The sequence below is a fragment of the Thunnus albacares genome, chromosome 5, assembly GCF_914725855.1.
Source record: "Thunnus albacares chromosome 5, fThuAlb1.1, whole genome shotgun sequence".
In the NCBI taxonomy this organism is placed as follows: Eukaryota; Metazoa; Chordata; class Actinopteri; order Scombriformes; family Scombridae; genus Thunnus; species Thunnus albacares.
The window spans coordinates 18,186,620-18,211,095 of NC_058110.1; the positions used below are offsets into that span (position 1 = coordinate 18,186,620).

The 24,476-nt window shown below is 41.3% G+C and overlaps 4 protein-coding genes and 1 long non-coding RNA gene across 10 annotated transcripts in view; 2 read left to right on the forward strand and 3 right to left on the reverse strand.

The window, feature by feature from the left end:
* Nucleotides 1-862: 862 nt before the first annotated feature.
* LOC122983086 (protein lifeguard 2-like) lies at nucleotides 863-7,030 on the reverse strand. The gene is made up of 12 exons (XM_044352831.1): nucleotides 6,287-7,030; nucleotides 4,687-4,777; nucleotides 4,317-4,405; nucleotides 4,078-4,142; nucleotides 3,918-3,971; nucleotides 3,777-3,827; nucleotides 3,643-3,682; nucleotides 3,258-3,295; nucleotides 2,944-3,031; nucleotides 2,723-2,818; nucleotides 2,386-2,439; nucleotides 863-2,272 (listed from the first exon to the last, which is right to left on the reverse strand). Exons 1-12 carry the CDS (start codon nucleotides 6,299-6,301, stop codon nucleotides 2,123-2,125), a joined length of 831 nt encoding a protein of 276 aa, XP_044208766.1. The 5' UTR covers nucleotides 6,302-7,030; the 3' UTR covers nucleotides 863-2,122.
* A 90-nt stretch (nucleotides 7,031-7,120) lies between these two features.
* On the reverse strand, nucleotides 7,121-9,915 carry mfsd5 (major facilitator superfamily domain containing 5). Its single transcript, XM_044352830.1, has 2 exons — nucleotides 9,782-9,915; nucleotides 7,121-9,368 (listed from the first exon to the last, which is right to left on the reverse strand). The coding sequence occupies exon 2, from the start codon at nucleotides 9,285-9,287 to the stop codon at nucleotides 7,839-7,841; it is 1,449 nt and encodes a 482-aa protein (XP_044208765.1). The 5' UTR covers nucleotides 9,288-9,368; nucleotides 9,782-9,915; the 3' UTR covers nucleotides 7,121-7,838.
* On the forward strand, nucleotides 9,375-11,783 carry LOC122983087. The gene is made up of 3 exons (XR_006403586.1): nucleotides 9,375-9,551; nucleotides 9,965-10,012; nucleotides 11,697-11,783. It is a non-coding gene; the product is annotated as an uncharacterized LOC122983087 (long non-coding RNA).
* Nucleotides 10,312-24,004, reverse strand: nr1d4a (nuclear receptor subfamily 1, group D, member 4a). 2 transcript variants are annotated; one of them, XM_044352821.1, is made up of 8 exons: nucleotides 23,068-24,004; nucleotides 16,055-16,378; nucleotides 15,867-15,955; nucleotides 15,623-15,767; nucleotides 12,710-13,299; nucleotides 12,426-12,611; nucleotides 12,058-12,268; nucleotides 10,312-11,932 (listed from the first exon to the last, which is right to left on the reverse strand). In XM_044352821.1, exons 1-8 carry the CDS (start codon nucleotides 23,084-23,086, stop codon nucleotides 11,736-11,738), a joined length of 1,761 nt encoding a protein of 586 aa, XP_044208756.1. In that variant the 5' UTR covers nucleotides 23,087-24,004; the 3' UTR covers nucleotides 10,312-11,735. The 2 variants fall into 2 exon arrangements, with proteins under 2 accessions (XP_044208756.1, XP_044208757.1); XM_044352822.1 differs by lacking the exon at nucleotides 23,068-24,004 and adding an exon at nucleotides 16,647-16,907.
* rarga (retinoic acid receptor gamma a) overlaps nucleotides 12,107-24,476 on the forward strand; it is a 56,554-nt gene continuing 44,184 nt past the window's right edge. For 4 of the 5 annotated variants that reach the window (XM_044352826.1, XM_044352823.1, XM_044352824.1 and 1 more), the window contains exon 1: nucleotides 12,107-12,193. The gene's annotated coding sequence lies outside the window, so the exon portion shown is untranslated. The remainder of the gene's footprint in view (nucleotides 12,194-24,476) is intronic. The other variant, XM_044352827.1, reaches the window with a different exon arrangement.

Here is a 24,476-nt window from a genome sequence, read left to right on the forward strand (position 1 = left end):
GTGTGTAGTCGGGGTCACATTTCAGATGTATATGAGTTGTTAACAGCTCCAACAAATAGTGATTTGTCCCTCTAAACTTCTCACATGGTTTCATTTCAATAAATGTTCAAATGATCCAATATTTCACCAAAAGTCAAAGATTAGAGAAAAGTCCAACAACTGAACATAGATTTGTGCATCAGAACTTTGTTTGTTTTTTTCTTTCCTCTCCCATTAATCATCTCACGACCCCTCAGATTTATCTGATGCTCCTTTGGAGGGGCCTTGTGAGACTGATGCCCAAGAACTGTAGATCAACTGATCATGATGATAATCCCTGTGAAAGATTACCCACATGTCTCAAAGTTCATTTCAAGACCATGGAGAAATGAGTGGAAACCCATGATTGCCTGGAGGGTAGGGAATGCAATAAAATGTTATATAATGCTTTGAAAAGTGGTCAGCAAGTATGTAAACTATACCTGATTTTCAGCAAATGGACTAAGACATACAGTTGTCCTTTAAAATTACAGTTTGGCTTGAAATAAGGACATTTGAAGGACATTTAAGAGGAGTTGTATGACTATACTTATTTTAAAAAAGTAAAAGTAAAATTACTGGTAATTTTATTGTAGGAAAACGTAGAATATTTAGAAAGACACCTAAACCAAAATTATTTTGTGTTTAAATAGTTACCATCCCCACAAGACAGGGATGTCTAGGATGAAAATATTAAACTGCAATTAAGCTATCCTTTGCACTTGTGAAAATTACAATCATGCTTGAAATTATATAATTTCTTTCATGAAGTTTTGCATGGCTAAAAGTAAAGGCAACATACAAGTGTAAAACATAAATTGTTAAATCAGAGAGAACCAGTGAGTACATTTACACACATTCACCCTTTAATAATTTAAAACTGTAACACCAATGCTACAATGAAATGCAGGGTGCTCGTTAAACAATACACTGCATCAACGTCATCGAAATATGTAGTATTCCAAGGCCACTTTAGACGACTTCTAAATTAATTTCAAGCTTCATACTCACCATTTTATACCACACACTTTCTGAAATATATCATTCTGTCATAGAAAAATAAACTTCAAATGTCATGAAATATAGCATTCGAGTCCCTCCACAAAAGTTATGGTAAACCCATGCATGTATGGCACTGTCATGTTTATAATTAAATATCTTGTGTTGCCATTTCAAACCAATCAATAAGTATATTATAAGGACTAAAGACTTTAATGTCAAGGTTTGCCCAAAGTAAGTAGTTTTCATGAAAAAAAAAAACTTTTTCATGAAAAGTCTTGTCTAATAATCTTCATTCAAAAGAAGTCAGGTTCAAACACACATATAAGACAAATGACATACTGATAATAAACACCGCAATAATTTGAACACAATGAATAGTTAAATTAAGCAAACATCAACACGTCACATACAAAGTAATAAATCAAGGCAAATCCAATAAATAACTTTTTCAGATTGTCATTGAAAAGCTAGAAAACCATGTCAACTACCCACAAACTGTTAACAGTGAAGGAGTTTCTTGTTTTGCACAGTACTGTGACAACATCACATATGATTGAAAACACAGGAAAAACCTTTAAGTTTTACAGGTACATTTGTGCTTTCAGTCACTACATCAACACCCACAGCAATTGCTGTTTTTAAGAGTCATGCATAATGCATTGAAGATCAAATACCTCTTAAAGAGCATTGGCATCTATTGTTTGTGATACCTATGCAGGCATGGATATGAAGACACCCATACGACTTCAGATGGACACTCACAGTATGTTTTATCTACATTAAATGGGGGAAGACCACTGAATGTTTTAAGCTGGTAAAGCTGGTAAACTAGCCCCAAAATATAGTATAGGTCCACAACATGCTAGAGAGGAGGGAAAGGTTGTTGACATCTTGGGTGTGGATACTGGCTATGTACATGTTTAATTGTACAAGAGATTCACAAATTATTCACAACCAGTATCAGTATCAGGCAAAAAATAAAGCTGTTACAATTAGAAGATTTGTCACCACAATCACCAAAATTTTAAGACTCTTATTGGGTCTGCTTAATGTCCAGACTGGTGCATCCCTTCTCTGTAGGCCAGAAATCTAGGGTGATGGTTTACTCTTGTTTTGTTCCAAAGATTTGGAGGAAGAAGGAGAAGATGTAGACAATATCTAGGTAGATGTTGAGAGTGGCAAAGACATACTCTTCTGGACTCAGGGTGTACCGCTTGTTCCCCATGAGGAGCTGGGTGTCAAATGCCAAAAACTATAAAGGAAAATAAAACAGGGAGTAAGACACCTATCAGATTGTAATGAGGTACTCTACACAGCATGTGAAGTAGACTATCTATAATGGCTTGACAGTGTCTGTACTCTTACCATGGTAAACAGTATGGCTCCCAAGGTAGCGTAGGTGGCATCCAACCAAGGTACCTAAATAGAAAAAAAATACTTAATGAAATGGGTTACCAGTTTGTGGATCACCACACGAAAGATGCATACTATGATGTAAGAACAGAATGTTTATGATGAGGAATCAACCAGGATACAGTTACTAAATATGACCTTTATTTAGAGTTGAGTCTGCATTAGTCTCTCATATTTGCCAGACTGTCAATTTATGTAATTATCTCCTGGTTGTCTGAAAATCCTCCACAATACCGTCTTACATGGCATGAAATAAGTGCAATTGCTTGATTTGGATAGTTATACTTACATATTGAAAGGGAAGGACGATTGCAAGCACCAGTCCAGAGATGAACATAACCATGCAGAAGATAAACAGCACGCCTTGGTATGATGTCACGTCAATCTGGGTGGAGAGAACAGCATGAAAACCGAAACACGTGAATGATTTTCACTCTCAATCCTGCATTTTTATACAGTTTATAGAGTATTTTATATTGTATCAACATAATGTACAAGTAAAATTCTCACCTTAGTTTGGAAGCTGAAGACTGTGACAAGGAGACAGACTGCTGCTGTGATGCCCAGACACACCACCACTGATTTGGTGTTATAGAAGCTATTAAAACAAGATACATACAAAACTTGAAAAAGCTTAAAAATGTTTCAAGCTATTCCAAAAAAGGAAAACACAGACAACCTCACATACTGTAAAAACAATTACTGGTAGATTGCTGCCTAATCAAACTGGCTAAGGAGAGAGTCTGAGGAATGCATGCAAAGCCAATCACAATGCAAAGTAACACAAGTCAGTCACATAAAACTGAACAAACACATAAGTGTACCTGGACAACATCCCTGTCATGTAGGAGAGGGATAGGGTCTGTAACAGGACATATGACAGTCATGTGAAAATGCAATCAGTTATTCAAATCTTATCTTCAGATAAGTCATGGCTACAGAGAATTAACTTTCACAAAGTATATCATAAATTTGTTTTGAGATCATTTTAACTGTTATCTTACTTGTGGTGATAAAACAAATCCAAATCATTTGTAGAATGAAAGATACACATCAACAAAAATACTTTTTAATGTATGAATGTACTGTTTGCTGTTCTAAATCTCAGTATGTAGGTTTGATTTTTTTTTGAAGAACACTGCACATACAAAAAATATTTGAAAAATATTAAATGAAATGTAATATTAAAACATAACAAACTGTACTTACAAAGATTGCAAGCAGGATCAGATTCCATGGAAACTGTCTCCTGCAAGAATGAGGAAAGATTGAAGATTCAATATTTTAAGTGACTTATGATTTGTTTAATGTTGTCTATGTAACTGTGAGAACTATTAGCTTACCTTGGTGCAGAGCAGCAAGACAGAGTCAGGTATGTAACAAAGAACACTACGCTGTAAAGCAACAGAAAGATTGTTAGATATGATGTAGGATAGAACTAAGTTTGCATTACTGACTTGAGAGTGATTATATTTGTTACTTACTAAGAGGCCCAGTACCACCCTGGGTTGGTTTGAATGTAGTCCTTCACAGGGTCACTAAAAGTAAATTAGTGTTAAGTAAATACAATGCGCAATGAATTTCATTAATTTTTTAGTTTAACATTGTTAAATATGAGATAAAAAAGATAGTGTAAACACCCACCAGAAAGTGAAAAGAGCCACAATAGCAAGAGTCACCAAAAGCTGGATCATCAGGATGGCGTACACCTAAAACAAAGCAGGTTAGAGTGAAAAACACATTGAATGATGGTTCATGTGCTGGTATGTGCTGATCAGACCTTTAAAGCTTAACAATGCTCATTTGAGGTAAATTATCAGTGATATATAGTACTGAGAACAGAGCTAACTTTGTAATAGATGTAATGATAAAGCTTTTGATACCTTACGGATGAAGATCCTCCTGATGTTCCGATCATCCCACGTGAACTCTGTAAGCATCTCTGCATCATTGTAGCAAGGGGCACTGGTGCCTAAAGAACACATTTATGAGACTTTTTGATGATTTATAATACATTTATTTAACCAACATATACTTATGTAACCCCATATGTGTCTGTATCCTATATCAGAGTCTTCTGGGTTGAAAGTGCTGATCCAAGTCCCTCCCTGAGTATACAAATAATTGCATACTGTAAAATCATATTCTAGTTCGCTACTCAAAACATGATAAACATTGGCAAATGTATTTGTTAAAAGTAATGGCATAGACTAACTTTATGATGAAGTATAGAAGGATAAGGTGTAGTTATACCTGCAGTGGCTTCCTCATAGCTGGGAGGAGCAGGGGACACTAATGCCTGTCCACTTGGGGAGCCATTGGTGGACTTGTTTGCAAGTGACAGCTGAGAGCACAAAAAAAAGTTACCCAATTAACAGTACGTTAATTATTTAGCTAGTGGGTAATAACACATACATACAAGCCTCTCTCTCTGCAAATGTTGTAAACATTTACGACACAAGCAATCACTCATACTTTTCAGGATGATTACAAGTGAGTCATACTGCAGGAGCTTCTCCATCTCAAAAAATGAAAAGCAGTGGCCATCACTGAATGTGCCACTACTACACAAAATGTATTAAGGTTACTGGAGTAATGACTATAGAATTATAACCTGTATTACTGTTGCTGCACTTTTAGGTGACATACCATCATATTTCATATTGACAGTTCAATTACTTCCAAAGTGTTTTCATTGCTTAGGCCTGTACTCTTTAAGTCACACTTCAACTGTTTTCACCTGTTAGGCCTACATGTCAACTCATATTTCAACTACTCCAACTTAATAATTTAATTATGCTTTATTAAGAATTTATAAGCTATTAATGAGAATAACTTTTGGGTCGCCAAGGCTGTGGAAAACCATCCTCCAGCATTAAACTATCTTTCTTTTTAGTACTTTAGTTCGGAATACAAGGATATGATGATCTATGATCATATTTTTGACACTGCGTGTGGACGCAATTAAAATTATACAGGTTTGATTAATATGATGACATTGATTTTACTTACGTAAGACTAATGTGAGCACAGTAGCACAGTTTACCACTGAGGTGTAGATAGTTTTATGTTAAATGTTCATTATTGCCACCTACCACTATATTCACAACCACCAGTTTTTAGATTAGATTCAGCAATATGGCATTGAGCTATTGGCTTGAGTTTTTTAGTCAAGATTTCTCATTTATGTCAGACCCTCTTCACAACAACTTAATTCTAATTACTGACTCCTTCCACTACATACACAACCTCCAGTTTTTTTAGACTGAACTGTGCAATATGGCTTGACGAGCTGTTATGGCTTTTTTTGTCAAGAGCTTTCTATTGTCAGACTAACTTCAAATCAACACCATAGGATCACTTTAACCAGAGCTAGAGAAAGAAATGGGTTGTCATGGTGACGCAACTTGGTAACAACCGGTGACGCATTTCACACGAAGTCAAGTAAAGAACATCAACAATAACAGTAAGATATTAGATTATAATATAAAATGGCCATTTACGACAGTATTGTTATTATAAACTATGTAACAGCGTAAAATCATGAATATTATGAATATTGAATTATGCGGCAAGAAATAGGCCTTTTTATGGGACACAAACCCAAGCAGTAGTAATTACTACAATTCTCATGTACATATTTAATTAAAGTGACTCTTAAATAACCTGCGTTGCCATCAAACATTTGACAACAGTGAGACTGAGGGATGGAGTAGACACGCATACCCAACTGACTGTTACGTAATAATCTAGGCCAGATCCAGAAATTTCCAAAACAGTTTTTTTAATCGTCGTAATTATCTGATATGGACAGAAAGATTATCTGAATGACACGATTAAAGCAAGCTCATACCTTGCCCTGTGTCATGATGTCTGTCGTCCTGCAGTGGGCTGCCTTGTTCTTTATTCAAACCAGTCAATGAGTCTCTGGTGTCGTCTTTCTCGATTGTGTAGTTTTTTGCAGTCTGGCTAAGGACTGACAGCTGTGAGAAAAGACTTCGGATTGATAGTGCTCTTCTTGCCTGCTCACCCTCTGACGATATAGTGATGTAATCCAAAAACAACGCAGTTAAGACTCGTGCAGATACCCCTCCCTCACCCACAGGGGGATGTTCTAGCAGCATCCAGGTAAAGCTGCAGCACAGAGAAAAGCTGGGACTGAACCACACCAGCAGGAAAAATGGGGAGGACGGATGACTCCATGATGTGTTATTAGGAGAGAAGTCCAGAGAAATCTGGAAGTATGGTCTGCAGCAAAAACTAGGGATAGGGGGATTGCAGGGGCTAAAAAAATGTCCAGAAATGTCCAGAACAGGGACCAGTGCTAGTTAAAATGTTTTCTGTGCATTTAAATGAGCTTTAGACATTTAAATTACCTGAAACATAAAGTGTCTTTTTCCAGGAAAGTTGAATGATAAACAACTGTAACTTTCAAATGTAAATCTATTATACTACATAGGCCTATTATATTTTCTACTTGGGAAAAGTTTACAGAGAACATTTTTCCCTTGAATGAAATTTAGTAAATTAAGTAAGTTTTCCATGAAATGTAGTAAGTTAAATAAGTTGTTGCACCTATATGAATTATTTGTCGTTTGGAAACCCTACCTGGTTACACAGAATACTATAAAAACATCTATATGCCACAAAATAGAAATTCTGGTAATATAAAACAATTAAGTATTAATTCTGTTCAATGTGCACTTTTATTTAAGAACATGAAAGGCTAGAGAAATGTTCAAACAATACAGAGAAAATATTCTGTAGACCTCAAAAGCATTCAGTGTAAAACTGGCCTACTGTATATTGCTTTTTTCAATAAAAATACACAGATGCTGAAAAAACAACAACATACAAGTAGTACTGAAAGAACTGACATTCAGATACCGGTCTACATGCTAGTCGTGACCTTATTTCTTTGGATATTAATGCAGCTTTCTGTAAACGTACATCTGTTCATATCTGATTTTAAACATATGATGAAACTTCAGCATTACCGATCCATGTGGGGATACTGACAGGTGAAATTCATTATATTCTGTCAAACACATCAACATCATCCCATCTCCCTGTGGGTGGACACATTGAGGCAATAGCGTATTATCTTGAAGAGTTAATGGAATGATCATAGCTAGCAAAGTTCCCAGCAATTTAGTTGACAAATGAAGGTAGATATGGCCATATTCCCAAAATATAGTAACACAGACAGACAGGATTAATATTTAGATTAACTATCTCCCAGAAAATTAACAATGTAACAAGATGAGCATATAAAAATTGAAATTCATTTTAATTTTAATCTACCAAAACATCCATTTGGACTTTGATTTCCTTCACTGATACATTTGGCAAAATATAGATTAATGAAACCAGTCAAACAATAAATTGATTTGTGGTCCGTCTCTTCAGAACATCTCCCCCTCCCCTCTGGCTCCCTCCAGTCTCAGGTCTGTGTCATTCCTGCCCAGGGTGAACAGACTGACGACAGCCATCAAAGCTGCCAGCATCATGACTGCACAACCTCCGAACATATGTCTGGTACCGCTGCCACCTTCCCCTCCACCTGTCCCTGATACCTCCCCGTGGAGCGCCAGCAGCCCTAGGCAGGCTAGCAGGTGCAGAGGCAGCCGGAACCAGGCCAGCACACCTGCCCGTTTCTCCTCTGGGATCACCCTGCCCTGGAGAAAACTGACGGCAGGGAAGTAAAGGCCACAGGCCAGCTCCAGCAGCAGGAAGGCCAGAAAGGATTCATGAGGTCTAGGTTGGCCCGGGGCAGTGGAGAAGGTTAGCATGAAGAAAGAGAAGAAAGCCATCAGAACAGCCAAGCAGAGCACGTGGCCAGGCTGTAGACGGTAGCGTGTGGAGGTGGCTAGGCGGTACAGCAAGGAACCAGCCATACTGGCAGCCATGAGACAAGAGAACACTATCCCCAAAGGAGGCCCATGAGGATCCAGTACTGGGGTCCACAGGAACACAAAAATGTAGAGGACACTTTCAAACAGAGCCTGCACTCCGCCCAAGAGCATGACTCTCCTGTCTGACAGCAGGCAGCGCAGCCCTTCATGGCAGCTGCGTGAGAACCGGGCTTTTGCAGACAAACGTGTCACACCTCCATTTGGAGCGCCAAGGAGCCTTGTCTGTTTGTCCCCTTCAGGACCTCCTTCAGCCTCTTCCTTGCCCCAATCTGTTAGCACCACCCAGGCACAGCAAACTAAGCAGGGGACAGCCAGGAGAAAGGGAGCCACTGGCCCCAGGTGGAGCCACTCGGCCAGCATGTTAGCCACCAGCCCTGCTCCCACAGCGAGCGCATGGTTCCAGGTCGCAGCTTTGGTGAAGGTACTGGGGATCCACTCCTTGGGAAAATCGTGGACATCTACATGACGGTGCACATACCAGGCTTCAAATGTGGTGGACAGCAGGGATGTGGACAAACCCCCCAGTACACGGCCCACAATCAACACAAAGTAGTCTCTGGACAGCTTGGTGAGACAACAAGCAGCGTAGGACAGGCAGAAGAGAAGACATGTCTGTCTGCGGCCCAAAACTTGAGGGAGCCAGCCTGAAAAAGGAGCAAACAGAACACAGGAGGCCAGGCCACAGACATATAAGATGGCTATTTGAGATTCCAGGAAGCTGTAGTGGCGGTAGAGTTTGTAGAGGTAAGGACCCTGGAGCCAGTCTGCCCACAAAGCCAAAAGGTATGCCCGGAGAAATATACTCTGGAAGCGACGGAAGGCTGGGTTGGCTACAGCAGTAGGAGTCGGCTGAGGTGGGGTGAGGCGGCGTGCTGTGAGCTCGAGGCCAACACACAGAGCAAGCAGGACAGTGATGGCAAAATATGCTGTTACCAACATGGTGTGATAAACTGCACCCACGTGAGGTCAAACTTGAGGTCTTGAGACGTTTTCAGCTCCTTTCTTTCTATTTCTCAGCACCTGTGTAGAGACAAAGTGAACAAATAGTACCGTATATGGACAGAAAAGACGTTTACGTCACCACAACTTCTTAATATTTAGTTATATAACGTTTGCTTTTTGAATTCGTAACGTTATAGCTAACCAGACTAATTAGCCCCACTTTTAGGATTTAGGGCGCTCAATAAACACATAATTGGCTAAGTACGTAAGTATAAGTTTCACTGCATCAATGAATTGAAGCTTGAGTAGTTACAGTTTGGTTTAGTTTACTGAAACACATAATTTCCAGCGCAGATATGTATCTATATGCTCCTGTTTAGAAAACGCTAGCCTACAAGCTAACCTGACACTAAGATAAATCACTCTACCCTAACTTTCGCCACTATCCCACCATTTGGTTTTACACTATAATGCATCATAATATGACTTACCGAGCCGTTTAACAGCGGTTCCATATTAGTTACACGACATAACAGGTGATAACATGAAACATAACTAGGTGATAGTGGAAGCTATGTGCCTCTATGCTAGCAAAGCTAACAACAGACCATCCACTTCCGGGATCTATCATTTCACCACAAGGTGGCACCCTTACTTTGTTTTTTGATTTCCAGGGTTAGGAGAAAGTTGCAATTTTGGTGGAGAGACAGTCCAGTCCTAAGGTAGGACTTTATTTATTTATGAATGGTTCATTATTTGAAGTAAGTAGTTCCTTAAAATACTTTTTAACTCTAATAGTTGGCAACTAATGGATTAATCATTGCAGCTCTATATGAAGGCAATGACCCTTCTAAGTAACTCTAACATGCACATCCTTATAGCAAACTGTCAGATAACGTAGTGTACATCTAACCTCATTCAGATGTGCTAATGTACACTAATTTCTGAACTCCATATAGGCCTAACTACTCAGCACAATTTTCTCATTTTGTCATAAAGGACACAAAAGAAAGAGACACAATCAGAATAATACATAATTCGAACTTTATGTCATTATATCATTTCTATTTAGGAAGAAAGATTTACAAAATGTACAAGATGTGCTCAATCAGCCATAATCAAACAAACAAACAGTGAGAGGACCAATCAAATAAGATCTCTCACCCAAAAATATCTCTTGTGTTTGTATGACAAACATTGGGGGCAGAGGAAGGGTGCATGTGGAGTGAGCGCTGGTGATTTCAGGGATTATGCTGGTTGGTTACATCATCTGATAGCTGGAAGTGTGTCTAATCTGTCTGAGAATCCCTACTATATATTCTCCTGTGCAAAGCCCCCTTGGCATGGCCAAACCCCCACCTAGTACAGGAAGGTCAGCAGTACATTCTTCTCTACACCGAACTCATCTGTCCGATCCATCATATAATTTCAGTCATTAATACATAGACATTGGGGTAACATAATATTTACAGCAACAAAAATGAACAAAGGAACTACAAAACCCAACATGCATGGAGCGTCTCCATCACTCCAGATGTGATACGATATAGTGACGCAGACACAATGTTTTTGTGAAATCATATAAAATGCCTTTGACTTATGAAGTTGGCATATTTAAACCCAAGTTGTGCCAAATGTTTCTGAAGGATTAGTCAAAAATAGTAAGAGACAGAATGCATCCTATTGTGTACAGGTGACACATTAAAATAGTGGTCTCATTCCAGTACTAATGCAGATGGTATGATTGTGAAACAGTGATACACAATTACCTTAATATTTCAGGTTTTGCTATGTATTATATACAGGTTCCCTTTCTCATAAACACAAACTGACACATAGTCAATCATCACTAATGGTCCCTAAGTAATAACTGTTTGGATCCACGATATCCATCTTTCAGCTGCTGCTTAGTGATGGCCTGTTGATACTTTATGACTTAAGGAATAAACAGAAGTGAACTGGCTTTTATTATTAAGTACAATGGATATAATGAGCAAGTGCACAAATGATTTATCCAAAAGGGTAATAGTAACTTTACACAATGATTTATTCTTTTAACTGGAACAATGTCTCTCAAGAGGTGTTGCGGTTTATGTGTGCACACGAGTTTGTATATGTATGTTTATATGTTTATAATGATTTTTATAATTTTATAATAATTTGTTTATAAAACATTGCATGAAGATCAATAGTGAATCAAAAATACGTTCGCTACTACCCTCGTTAATCCGTTTATAAAACTCTCAGATTGCACAAATCCTTGTTCCTCAATTTTCAGGGAAGTCCCGCCCTTGGAAGATAATACCTGTGTGTGTGTGTGTGTGTGTGTGTGTGTGTGTGTGTGTGTGTGTGTGTGTGTGTGTGTGTGGTGTGGTGTGGTGTGGTGTATGTGTTTGTGTAAAACAGTAAAACTGTGTCTGTGTGCTCTGTGAACAAGTGGCCTGCTCAAGGGTCGATGCGAAAGGCCAATAGTTTGTCGGAGTGCAGATTGTTGAGGGTGCGAAGATCTGGCAGTCGCAAGAGGAGTTTGGGGAAGAGGGCGGTGTCGTCTGGGCGACGACGAGTGATCAGTGATCGTAGGGCACGGATCAGACCCTCTTGGAGCTGCTCCACAGCCCGCATGTCCGAGATACCAGAGCGATCTGAGGAGCACAGAGGATGCCAGTGTGAGTATCAGACTACATTAATGGTTCATTAACAGAATGTCTGCTCTGCAGCTTTTCTCACTGTATTCCCATTCATGAAGTAAACAGTGCCGTCCTCTTACCTGCAGAGACCAGCACCACAGCCATGAAGAGGGCCATTTCATCTGGTTCTAGCCCCAGGGAGCCCAACTTCTCACTGAACTCAAACATTGCATCCAGCAGGGAACCCATGCCCAAAGCCCGCAGGGTGGACAGAGGGTAAGTTTGGCCATTCAGGAAGGTCACTGTACGCTCCTGTGCATTAAACAAGGTGCAGAATCTCACCATCAGAACCTAAACACACAAGAAACAAAAAACAGGGGAACAGAGATAAGTTTGAGATAAATATTTACACCAGTAAAACATTCAGACTCATCAAAAGTCACATATTATAATAAATATAAATCAATATATATATATAATATAAATCATTTGAAATGTATGTCATTACCTGAAAGGTGCCTGATTTGAGCAGCATGACCTGGTCTTGCTGGCTAAGCTCTTGAAATCCAGGGATGCCCTTGGCAAACTCTACCACCTCCTTGACAGCAGGAGTGAAACACTGAGAGAAAGATTCCCATATCTCCTGACTCGAGTGCTCTGCTCCTGATACAGGGCACGCATTGAGAGGGCAGGCCTGAAAGACAAATGACATAAAAAAGAATCATTAGTTGTTGGTTAGACAATATATATGACAAGAGTCCTAATCTAATTTAGTGAGCTTCTTGCACTTACCAGCACTTTAGCTCCTGGAGCTAACTTCCATGGGCAGGAGGGCTGATTTGTGGCACTTCCTGCATTGCGAAAACTGTTATGATTGATGGAGCTGCCTCTTTGAGGTGTTGTGACATTAGACTGATCATGATTCTGATTTGTTGACACTAAGTATGTGATGTGATTGTTCTCCACATTGTGGAATGTTGGCTGGTTGTCGTTAGGGGCAACTGGGCAACGTGAGGCAGGGGCAACAGGGCAAGACTGATAACTCTGAGCGGAGTTGGGGTGAGATGAGACCTGGTGAAAACTGGCATCCTGAGAAAAGTGAGATGTGTTGTTGTTTGTGGCGGCGATGTGAGCCGTCTCTGCTGCTCTGTCCTGGCTGCTGCTGCTGTTGTTGTTGTTGCTGGTGAAGATGTCACGGTAGGCTCTAGAGATGGCCCCGATGGCCTCTTTTGAGTTGCCATCTTCTGGGCTGGAGGGAGTGTCCCTCACTGAAGATGAGTCCATGTCCATGGCAGCCGACTCATTAAGGCTGTTCATGTAACTCTGCATCTCATCCAGAAGTCGCTGCTTCTCTCTTTTAGGGATGCGGCCAAAACGCACAGCTACAGAAAACACAAGCAGTGAAAACAGATCAGTTTCCAGTCATTGTGATAATGTGAACATTCATACTGGACACATTTTTGCACAGTTGTTGTTTCTTAATGAATCCACAGAAGCTTCCTTTCTTGGATAAATGCCCTCTGAAATATTATAATGGCAACTAAGAGAAATTCATTTCTCTTAGAACAAGAGGCAGGTGCATCCTACCTACACAGTAATGCCATGTTGGAAACACAGAACTGCTAAAGTAACTTATAAAGGCTGTCTAAATAAAAGCAAAGCATTCTTCAAAGGTTACCCATCTCACTGTCTTACACACACACACACACATCAAAAGTATGAAACTCCTGAAGTGCTAAGAGATTTCAAGGAGGATCGTGCACGTTGTGATATTAAAACTTTCCTCTCCTCACCCGTATCCCCATCCCCCTTCTCACAGTAACCATCAGCTGGAGAGGCTATTTATAGACCCCCTGCTACCATCTGCCTCATCCTCTCCTCTATCCACCCCTGTCTTCATCCTCTCCCTCTCCCTCCCTCCATTTGTAAGTAGGGCAGTGGGGCAACGTGAGCGTGATGTCACTGGCACTGAGATAGTTGAGAGGGAGAAGGATGAGAGAGGTGGGCTTGAAGCGAACAAATTAGTCGAGGAGACAGTAGTGAGAACATGATGAGAACTGACGTGAGAGACGTTGATACATGGAAAGTAAGAGTGAGTGTCTGTGTGTGTGGGAGGTATGACTGTGTGCGTGTGTTTGTGTGTGTGCAGGGTGGAGTAAGAAAGTCAAAAAAAGTACATCTTCAAAGACTTCTGTAAAAAAGTGGTGCAGAAGATTCTCATAACAGCAATAATATCAACAAAGCAATGCAGCCTTATTCTCAGAAGATAAATATAAGCAATTTACATGAAAACATAAGGACACTGTGTCGGGTCAAGTGAGATTATTTACTTGGCTTAGAAATATGCACAGTAGATATTGCTATATTTACCAAATATAATTAGTTCATTTCCTGCAGGATCCCTTGATGAGGATAGATCCAATAAAGCGGCATGAGATGAATCCCTTTCATCATGGTTAAAAAGAGGCAAATGTGGACTAATGAGCTAAAAATGATGCTCTGGATAGAGGAAGAAAAGAATGCCATCATGCCAACGGACTCAAATATTTGCCTATATTGCAGCGCCAAAGTCACACAGCTGCCTGGTGTGAAATCAGGGTGTACTATTTATTGTGGGCTGCAGGCAGTTGCATGCGGTTTTCCTGTTTTCGTAATGGTTGAAACAGAGCAAAAAGGGGTTTCTAGGTTGTGGTCCTTGACGCGTTCGAAAACCTTCAAGAGGGTCGACCTGACTGTTTGTTCTCTTACTGAGTCGCATTTTGCCACCCCATTTTCTCTGTGCACCAGAAGTGTCAAGCACATGCAGAAATAACACTAACCTCTTTACTAGATTAAGCAATGCAGGGTACTGGAGGGTGGAGATAAGCAGAAACCATACTGAGAGGAAGAAGGCAGGCAAACTACACCAAGTAGGTCATGATGTATGAATACGCTAGGTATTGTTTTTCTAGGTCAGCCCAGCTGTTTTCTTAATCTTTGATGATGGGTGATCAATCAGTGTTCAGCTATCAGAGCTGAAACTAGGTGATGTTAGCGTCACGCCTGATAAATCCTATCACAGAGACTGGCTGTTTTCTGCATCCCTTGCTTAATTGTTGCCCTATCCCTCATTAATTGCTGTAAGATGTTCTATGGGCATATACAAGGTAATCAAGTTGACCCTGTTCCAATTTCCTAAAATAATTCTTGTGTTTGCTGCAGTTTTCCAGATGATAGATAGCTTCGGGGACTTCAAGGCTCCTCTTCTCATAAATCATTGTCTGAGGGGGAGATGTAAGAGAGCTAAGGGAACATGGTGGGTACATGGAGGGGGGGGGGGGGGGGGGGGGGGGGGGGGGGGGTGCTGTGCTGAACAAGAGCATTCAGGCAATAGTACTGTAGGAGCATACTGCAAAGGGCAGGAGAAAGACACTTAGAAACTTAAGTGAGTGATACAAGGCCAGATGGTAATCTTTGGCAGTGCGGTGACACAGTAGAAGGGCAAGGCAGGTGCAGGTCTGTTGATAGAGCGAGTGACTGAGCTACTGGCACGATGACCTCAAAAGATTTTCCGCATTACATTTTTCACACAGACCTACATATCAGCACTGTGCCTCGTTCCGGGCTGCCCATTTCCCTGCTGCTTTGGCTAATCAGAGCACTGTGGCATTCTGGCAGAACTGCATGAGAGTCCCTCCCATTAAAAATTGTGTCAGGATGTCTCACCATCTCTTGACATGCCAACAGAGAGACATTTCTTGAAGCGGCAGTGCTGGCACCGGTTGCGGTTCATACGCATGATCAGACAGTTCTCGTTCTTCACACACATCTTGTAGTTGATGTTCTGCTGGATGCTGCGGCGGAAAAACCCCTGAAACAAACAAACAAAAAATCATCACATGAAACTAGTGCACAAAAAGTGAACAAGAATCACTTTGATTCCACATGATTTATCTGATCAGGCGCTTACCTTGCAACCTTCGCATGCATGCACTCCATAGTGGAATCCAGATGCGATGTCTCCACAGACTTTGCAGAGCAGGACCATTCCACCTGTCTCTGAGGAAGGGTAAACAGACAGTCAGATGAGCCACAAAAACTTGGATGAAGCTATAAATCTTTAGATATTGGTGATATGGAACACGAGGAAAAACTCACTGGTGAAAGTTCCTGTGAACCCGCATGGCCTCTTTGCAGCGATGGGGTGTGTATAGGTATGCTGAGTGACCTGAGCGGCTGCTGCTGAGGGCCCACTGTAGACCTCTGGGAACTGGAACACCAGTTTTGAGGATTGGTTAGTGCACCCTGCTGCCCTGTGTTTCAGCACCCCAATCTCTGTGAAGGTAACCTCCTCTGGAGATGAGGGCTGGGAGTGTGAAGAAGGTGACTGTGTCTGGTACCCGCTAGAGGGGCTGCCGGGGCTACCGGGGCTGGGGCTGCCACTGCCAGAGGAGCCTGCGTACAGGATGACTCCTCCGCTTCCTGCAGACAAGAGGAAAAGGGTGGAGCACACCAGTTGACATTAGAGCTGAGAGGGTGGGGTCAGGTGACTCAGAAGTTCCTAATTAAAGCACAGAATTTCATTCAGACATTGATAAGAAGTGGCATAATTTTGCAGGCTATATCACACTGTAAATAGTTGTTGAATTAAATGAATTATAAACAGTATACATTGCAGTTGGTCATCTGTATTTCCTTAGAAACCGTTCAGCTATTCTACAACATTGGTTGTGATGTAATGTTGCACAACCTCTGGGCATCAGAGAACAGCTCTGAGAATTTGCAGCGTCGTTGCCTCATCCTGAGTGTAACAGGCGCAATGGTGCGCTCAAGCGGATAAAGTGGGCGCTAAAAATACAGCTGGTAGCGCGGCAACAGAGCAGGCAGGCTTCCGCTGGAAGTAGCTACTACCGAAGCGCTACTTTTTTCTAACAATTCCTGCGTCATGCTATTGCAGAATTTATATAGGTGCCGTGCAAATATGTGGAATGTTTGTTAGTCGTTCAGCTGTGGTTTCCTCTAAAGTTTCGCTTCCCTCGCACCCCCCCCCCCCCCCCCCCTCCTCCTCCTCCTCCTCCTCCTCTCTCCCTCTTTCACTCTCTCCCTCTCTCGCACTTCTAGTCATGCGTTGTGGATGAGCTGAGACACGGCCTCACGTGTCTGCGGGGTCTGCTGCCTCCTCCGCTCCAATAATAGCCTCGCTCCCCTGGCACCGTGCCCAGCGCCAGCTAACAGCACGACACCTGACCGCCGCCTCACATGCATGGACTCCTGACACGGTTACTGCCCGAAACAAATCCGCAGTCTCGTGTTGAAATATACAACATTCTGAAGTCAGTGAGATCTGTGTTTATAAACATACGCTGACTGGGAAGCTCCCCGGGCGTGAGGTGGCACCAAGTCTCCAGTCACTGCAGTTCATGCGCCACCAACAGTCGGTGGATGTGAGTCACGTTTTTGCAAAGGAAAAGCCTATTCAACTGTATGGATTGGACTGCTGTAGTAATATATTAACAACTCGATGTACAGTAGAGTCCAACAGATACATTGAGAATGACAAAATTATATGCAAACTAGCGAGAATACTCTATAAATCTGGGCAAATCAATTTAAAACTGCATTCATGATTTGCTGGCTCATGCAATTGCATGAGAGTCTTCAAGACATTAATGATTTCCAACATCCAAAATTCATGACATGGTACAGTGGTTGAACCAGTCCAGTCTTATATATGGAAATCATGCATGCATGGATGCAGGTCCAGTAGGTCTATGCCTGTGTTGCTGTGTGTTGCCCTCTGCTGCACAAGGTATTTGTTTAGCTCAAATGTTTTGATAATCCCTCAACCAGCACGTGTTGGTGGATTTGTTGACTCATGCCAGAGCCACAGACAAACCCATCAGACGCAGGCCTGAGCCTCAACTCTTCCTAAGCTTCCATGCAGACAGTCGTTTGGCCCAACCCCCTACTCCACCCAAACACATTGCATGTCCACCTGAAGACTCACATGTACAGTAAGTGTTTATGAATGACCCCTAGAGCCACCGTGCTGTTAACACTGTCAATCAGCAATCTGTTTTACAGTCCACTTCCGAGTAGTGATAGGCGGATACCAAAACTATCACCTGCATGTAAACAGTGTCATAGTAGAAAGATTAAATATAAACAGACTCTCAGTGTTGTTTTGTACAAGATACAGATGATTCATCTTCCATTTGTTTATATATTATATTGTGACCATAACACATTTATATTGCCACGTGTGGTCAAAGTAGGCATTAGTGTCAACAGTTCACTAATAAAACATGATATTGCGTTTTTTATACTGTTAATGAAAAAACAGCAGGAAGTCCAATATCCACACATGCTTCAAAGTGCTATTTGCAGTCACAAGTTCAACATCACTGCTTCCATTCTTATCAGCAGCCTGTCAACTTCTAAATTGAACTGTTAAGTTTCATATGTATTCATCTATTTCAAATTATATGATATTCTTCTCTTTCCCTTATAAGAACATTCAAATTTCTTGTCAGTGAAATAACTATAGTTCTAGATATAAATGTAGGCAATACCTGCCCTGATATTAGGCTACTTGATACCATCCGTACACTAAACTTTATGCAAACACTGACCATCAAGATATAATAGTGTACCTGCTGCATGGTTAACAACAACATTATTGCAGCTACCAATCTCCACAGGTTTTTCTCTGAGTTTCTTTGCATATTCAATGGGATTTCCCACGCAGGCTTACTGGATCGCCACGCACACTGTCCATGTGCACACAAGCACAGTTACAATTTAGGTCACTGTAGACAGCATTAATTGAGGAGTCAATCAGTCCTCAATGCCCATTTTAAGCTTAGCCTACCCGTGCAAACACTAATCTGCCTGGGACTGGAGTCAGGCAGAGAAACGTGAGCAGTGAGCACTTTCACAAGCACAAAAGCTCCTCTACTCTCTTTTCTCTTTTATCTCTCACTTTCACTGGTTCACCTTATAACGCAGGGCACGGAGAGACAGCATACAGCTAAGGTGAACATTGTTTGTTTGCTTTTGTGGTGTAAAGTTCAGAAACATGGCATACTGACTTCCTGTGAGCAGCAAAGTGTTTATTATGATATATCAGAAAATTATGCAGACTATAATAGGCAATGGCCAGTAAAAGAGTTATTGTGTGCTACTGAACAGGGGCAAACTGTGAGCACCACTTGTGAGTTTGCAGCAGACTTCATTAACTCAGGCTTGTGTAAGTAGGTCAATATCACAGGAACTTGATAGAATGTGAGCCTCTAGCATCTCTCCAAACTGATGCTGCAACACACACACACACACTGGCTCTGGCTCACGCAATTATCAAGAGGAACTCGATTAGATTATCACGGTGGATAGCTGTGATTTATAAACACCAGAATATGATTTGAAAGCTATAGTCAGTTTCCTGTTTTTTTTTTTTTTTTTTTTTGGTTTTTTTTTTTTCTAGCTGTTGCAGCCAAAACTGGTATCATGTGGCACGCGCTGTGTCAAGACCTGGATTGAAAAACATCCGTTTGAGGGTTATGCGATTTTATCAGCAGGAGGGTAACAACCCTCTCAATGTTTTTAATCCGCTATCTGTTTCAGCATCATTTGGAGGGCGCGGCGGATGAGAGGAGAGGAGTTGTGTTTAAAAGCAGAGTCACGTTCCGGCTGAAACACACCCTAAGCGGATGTGTGCCCTGAACCGATGAGTTGTTGGCAGATGTTGCAGAGTCAAAATCGACTCGAGTCATGTAAAGTGCATGTGTCAGTTTGATGTCAGTTGTCTCTCTAAATGCATTTTAATGCACTGTGCTAATAACTGTTCGTTCTTTTTTTTGTTTTTTTTTATCTCGGGGTTTATAGCTATGATTTTATCGTTTTTAAGAGATTTTTTTTTTTTAGATATACATCTTCATCCTTCCTTGTTGCACTGCTGTGGGCTGGAGGAAAATGATGATTAACTAAATCTTGAATCTTAATGTTGACTCAGCCTCTACCACACTGTGAGGTCTGTGATTCAAACGACCAAACAAAAAAAAATTGCTTTCAGTACAAGCGAAAAGGCGCATGAGGCGGGAAAACGTGACGAGAGGAAGAGAGAGAGGGGGAGAGGAAAGTGAATGCATGGAATCGCTGACCCACTGACCAAGCTCTCCCTCACCATCACCGCAGGCGGCATCAACATAGAGGCGTCCGTGAGAGCTGTGGAAGCGGCGGGAGGCGGGAGGAGGGTCCGGGTATCTCACGCGTCGCACGCGGCTCTGCGAGGGAAGCCACGTGAGGAGGCTTTTGACGGAGCTTTCACTGGGAAGACACGAAGCTGCGCTACAGCCGGGAGCCAGAGCTTCTACAGTCCGCCAGGGGCTTATAATTAAAGAGCCAAATTAAATAGAGCAGCATGTTATCCGGCGAGGTGGTCTTACTGTGCACCACCAGCTGCAGCGCGTCTAGTTCACAAACACTAGTAGGCTGTGAGTCAGACCCACATTTATGATGTTAAAATTCCTATGCAATATAATATAACTTTTTTTTTTCAGATTCAAAGAGTGCATGTTTAATTGACTATACATTTTTCCCCTTTAGACGTCCTAATAGGCCTATTTGAAAATATATTAGAACTGTTTGCACGCCAAGAAAAAGTCACACTGGTATGTTTGTGAACACATATATCTGGATTTTGGGGTTCTTGGTCATCGCCCACTTATGTGTTAATGCTGTTTGAGTTTTTGACATGGAATCACTTGTCATATGAAATAGATATGGATTGTATCACCTTTTTACCAGCCCACAAACCAATGTGGTATCCTATTAGCTAGCATATGTTTTATTATGGCTGATTTTATGCAGACCCCCACCCCATCATCACTTTGACTCTTAGTCAAAGTGATGATAGTCTTCAGCTGATGGTGAGGAATAGGCCTGAGTTTGGGGTCTGTCTATTATCAACATGCCAAGATTAAGGCAGAAAACCTCCACAAGGGGAGTGTCAGAGGAAGGATTATTGAGGACATGCAGTGCATGAAGTCATGCAGTTGACTGTGGGGTAAGTCAGTTGTTCAGGCACATGTCTGTTTTTGATACAACATAGGTTTAGTGTTACTAAGCACATTAATGTTGGAGAGAAAATAGTAATGGCTAATGTACCAGATAGACTGAATATTTGTTACAACTGACCCCACACCAAAGTACAGTTGACCCCTCACTTGAGGTCAAGGTTGTAACAAAGTACAATTTGAATATAGTGCAAATACATATCCCATAATGCATCTTAATTTGCACATAATGAAGACATTCAGTTTTATTGCCAATGTTGTTCTTCTGTAATAGTTTTTCTAAAATTTGGAACAATGTAAGCAATTGAACAGCAATTGACCCTGAGCTCCCTCACTTTATGTTTATATGAGGCATCAGCATGTGATCTATCTGGGCTGGTTTTATATGGCATATTAGATATGCTAATAAGTAATCATTACATGAACCTCTCAATGGATGAATGTCACATGCAACCCACACCGCACCACACAACCCAATGTGCTGTGCAGGTGAAATGGGGGCTCTGTGTCAACCTCATTGACCCCTACACACACATGCAGACACACACACACACTCTTTCATTTTATCTGCAGGACTTTATGAGCCATTCCGCCCTCCACTGCAGGTTATGATGGTGTTTATGAGCTTTGTTTATATCACTACACTGAAACTCATGAGTCATGTGCATTCCAATAACCTTATTGAAACATTAAAGATCTGTGAACCCAGTTCAAGGTGGTCCCTTACATTTACATGGAGGATGAGGAGATTTAATTTAAAAAGCCTTCTGGCAAGTTAAAAGATACAGTGTGATTTAAATAAATGACATAATTTAAAAGCAATTCAATGACAGATAAAAACATATACTCAACTCCCCACTCTGCACGTCCCCAATCCTTCCTCCCCTACACACACACACACACACACACACACACCAAACAGCCTCCAAATATCAAATAACAATACAACACCAACAAGGAAGTCCAGTATGCTGTCTCGATCTGTATCAGCTGACTAATACTACATCTATATATGATTACTCATTTTACTGCCTTGCAAACAAAAACATTGGCCCGTTTATCAATATAAACAGAAAGCAATAACCCTGCGAGTGGGTTGAGTGTTGCCTTCAGATTAGAGTAACATGTTGATGGAGCACAGGGTGCGCCCATCACCTGTGCTGGAACGTGACCGTCACTGTTGTGAGTGATTCACCGACGATTAGGAAGCAGAAAACATGTGTACCTTGGCTGACCTCGAGAAAGCGCTTCCTAATGCCACTTAAGGGATGGAAGTCCTGCGGTTATCAACTTTTATGCTGCAGAGATAGCCTTGATAACAGAAACAAACACGACCTTTACTCCAGAGTGTTTTGTTTTTATCCCCCCGTGAGATGAGAGAGCCCTAGTGCACAGTTAAAGCACTGGTGCTGACAGATTGTGATAACAGTGACAGCCAGTGTACTGTAGCTCCACGTGAGTTTGTTTTCATGGAGAGAAACAGGAAGTGGCCAGCCTCACTACAACCATATGGCGTGTTTGGCTGACAGGAGAGCTGCAGTCCAGGCGCTGCGTTTTGACATTTGAACGCAGAGCAGCAACTTTTTTTTCACAAGTTTGCATAACATTTTAGTACAGTATTTTATTGAACTTAGAAACGGGCTGATTTGATAAATGCCAAAAAAGCGGACACATGCATAAGCCTAATACGTGGTAAACCTAAAATAAATCAGCTCAGTCAAACACTTGCATGTAAAAAATGACATTTCTTGCACTTATTGGTGCATGTTAAGAACTCACGCATCAGATTGCACAAATAATTGCTAATCATGCACATATTAGGGAAGTAAATCTTGAGCTTTGGGAAGTGGTTAACACAATTTAACCGAAAAAAAGAAGAAATTCTGCTTTGCGTTACATTAATAAAAACTTTGTTACATTTACGCTTAAATCATGAAATAAGAAATAAAAGTCAGACAGACTTAAATTGGTGTAGACCTTGGATTGTTGGCAACGATATGAATGAAAACGTTGAAATGAAAGATCCAGATTCTGACTCTTATGTCATAATCAGCATTGCTGCAAATGTCACTAACATAATGTTAAAGTTAATCTTACCTCCAGGACTGTTGTCCATTTCTCTTGTTGTTGTTGTTGTTGTTGTTGATGTTAAAACTTGAAGACAGACGTCTGTAGAAAAACTCTAAACTGGAGCAAAAGTCTTTTGAAAATAGGTGAAAAAGTCAAGAAATTGCTTTGAGTAAAACACCTGCTCCATGGAGCCAAAAATTGGAAGTAGTGTGGAAATGTGTCCAAGTGCGCGTAAAGTTTTTCACCCAGTCAAAATTGCGGGAAGAGTAGTGTCTCTCACTGTGCTCAGTTGTGTTCTGACTGAGGTAAGTTAGACAGGCCGGTCTTCTCTAAGATAACTGGATGTCTTCTGCGCTCTGGATACTGCGCCTCGGCTCGACCGCGTGTGATGTTGCACGAGCGAGGATTAAACGGTTCTCATGAATTCCATGAAGGTAGAGTCAGCATATCCGTGAACACAGTGTCCAGGCATGACACACACACCCACTGATACAAACACCCACATCAATCACGTTTGCAGGTGAGTAGGAAATGTGACCGCCTTTCCGCTCCCTCCAACTTGTGTTGTGTCTGTTTGTGTGGGATTTGGCTCACTCTTTGTATCTCGCGGAGTCCTTTCTCTCCCTCTCTCTCCTTCACGCTTTTGAGCATTTTCATTGGCGGGGATCTGGAGCTGAAGGGAGTTTGATGCGCTTATTCGACCGTGGTATGTGTTCAGTAAAGCCACGCTACATGTGCGCTCTGCATGTGCCGGGGTGAGCGCTGTCCTACTGATACACATTTTATGCAAAATACGGAGCGTGTGGTGCGCAGGGATGGTGAGATTGGAGGATGAAGCACATGGACAATAGGCGTGGCTCACCGTGACTGCTTGTTCTCTGACAAGCAGCGCTGCGAGCTGATGGTAAACACCGAGACATGCCAAACATCGTGCAAGTGCCAATTTTAAAGCCCATGTGCCAAAGGAAACTGTAGATACACCACTGGACCAGTGACAACTGTACAGACATTTAGGTTAAAATTTCTGTCAATAAAAAAATGTAGCCTTGTCTTTGATTATCTTTGCAATGTGTGATTATTTTCTCATTGTGACAACCACACTTATGTTTGACAGTGATATCAGTTTTCAATATTCTTCATCTTACTCCAATATGTGTAAATGTGTTTGTGGCACAAACTCTGATAATGTAGGTGCAGCCGGTGACAAACTGTGTGGCTGATTTCTCAGAACATGCAGGACCAACTTTACTCAGCTTGTGGAAAGCGCCCCTTAGTGGCAATTTATGACATTGCCACATAAACAGGACTCTATTTATTTATTTTTATTTATCTATCAGTCTGTCTATTGATCTATCTAGACCCATTTTATGTGCCAATTCTTAGAATTCTCAATGCAAGGGTACATTTAAATGGCGATTTTGCACATAATTAAAAAA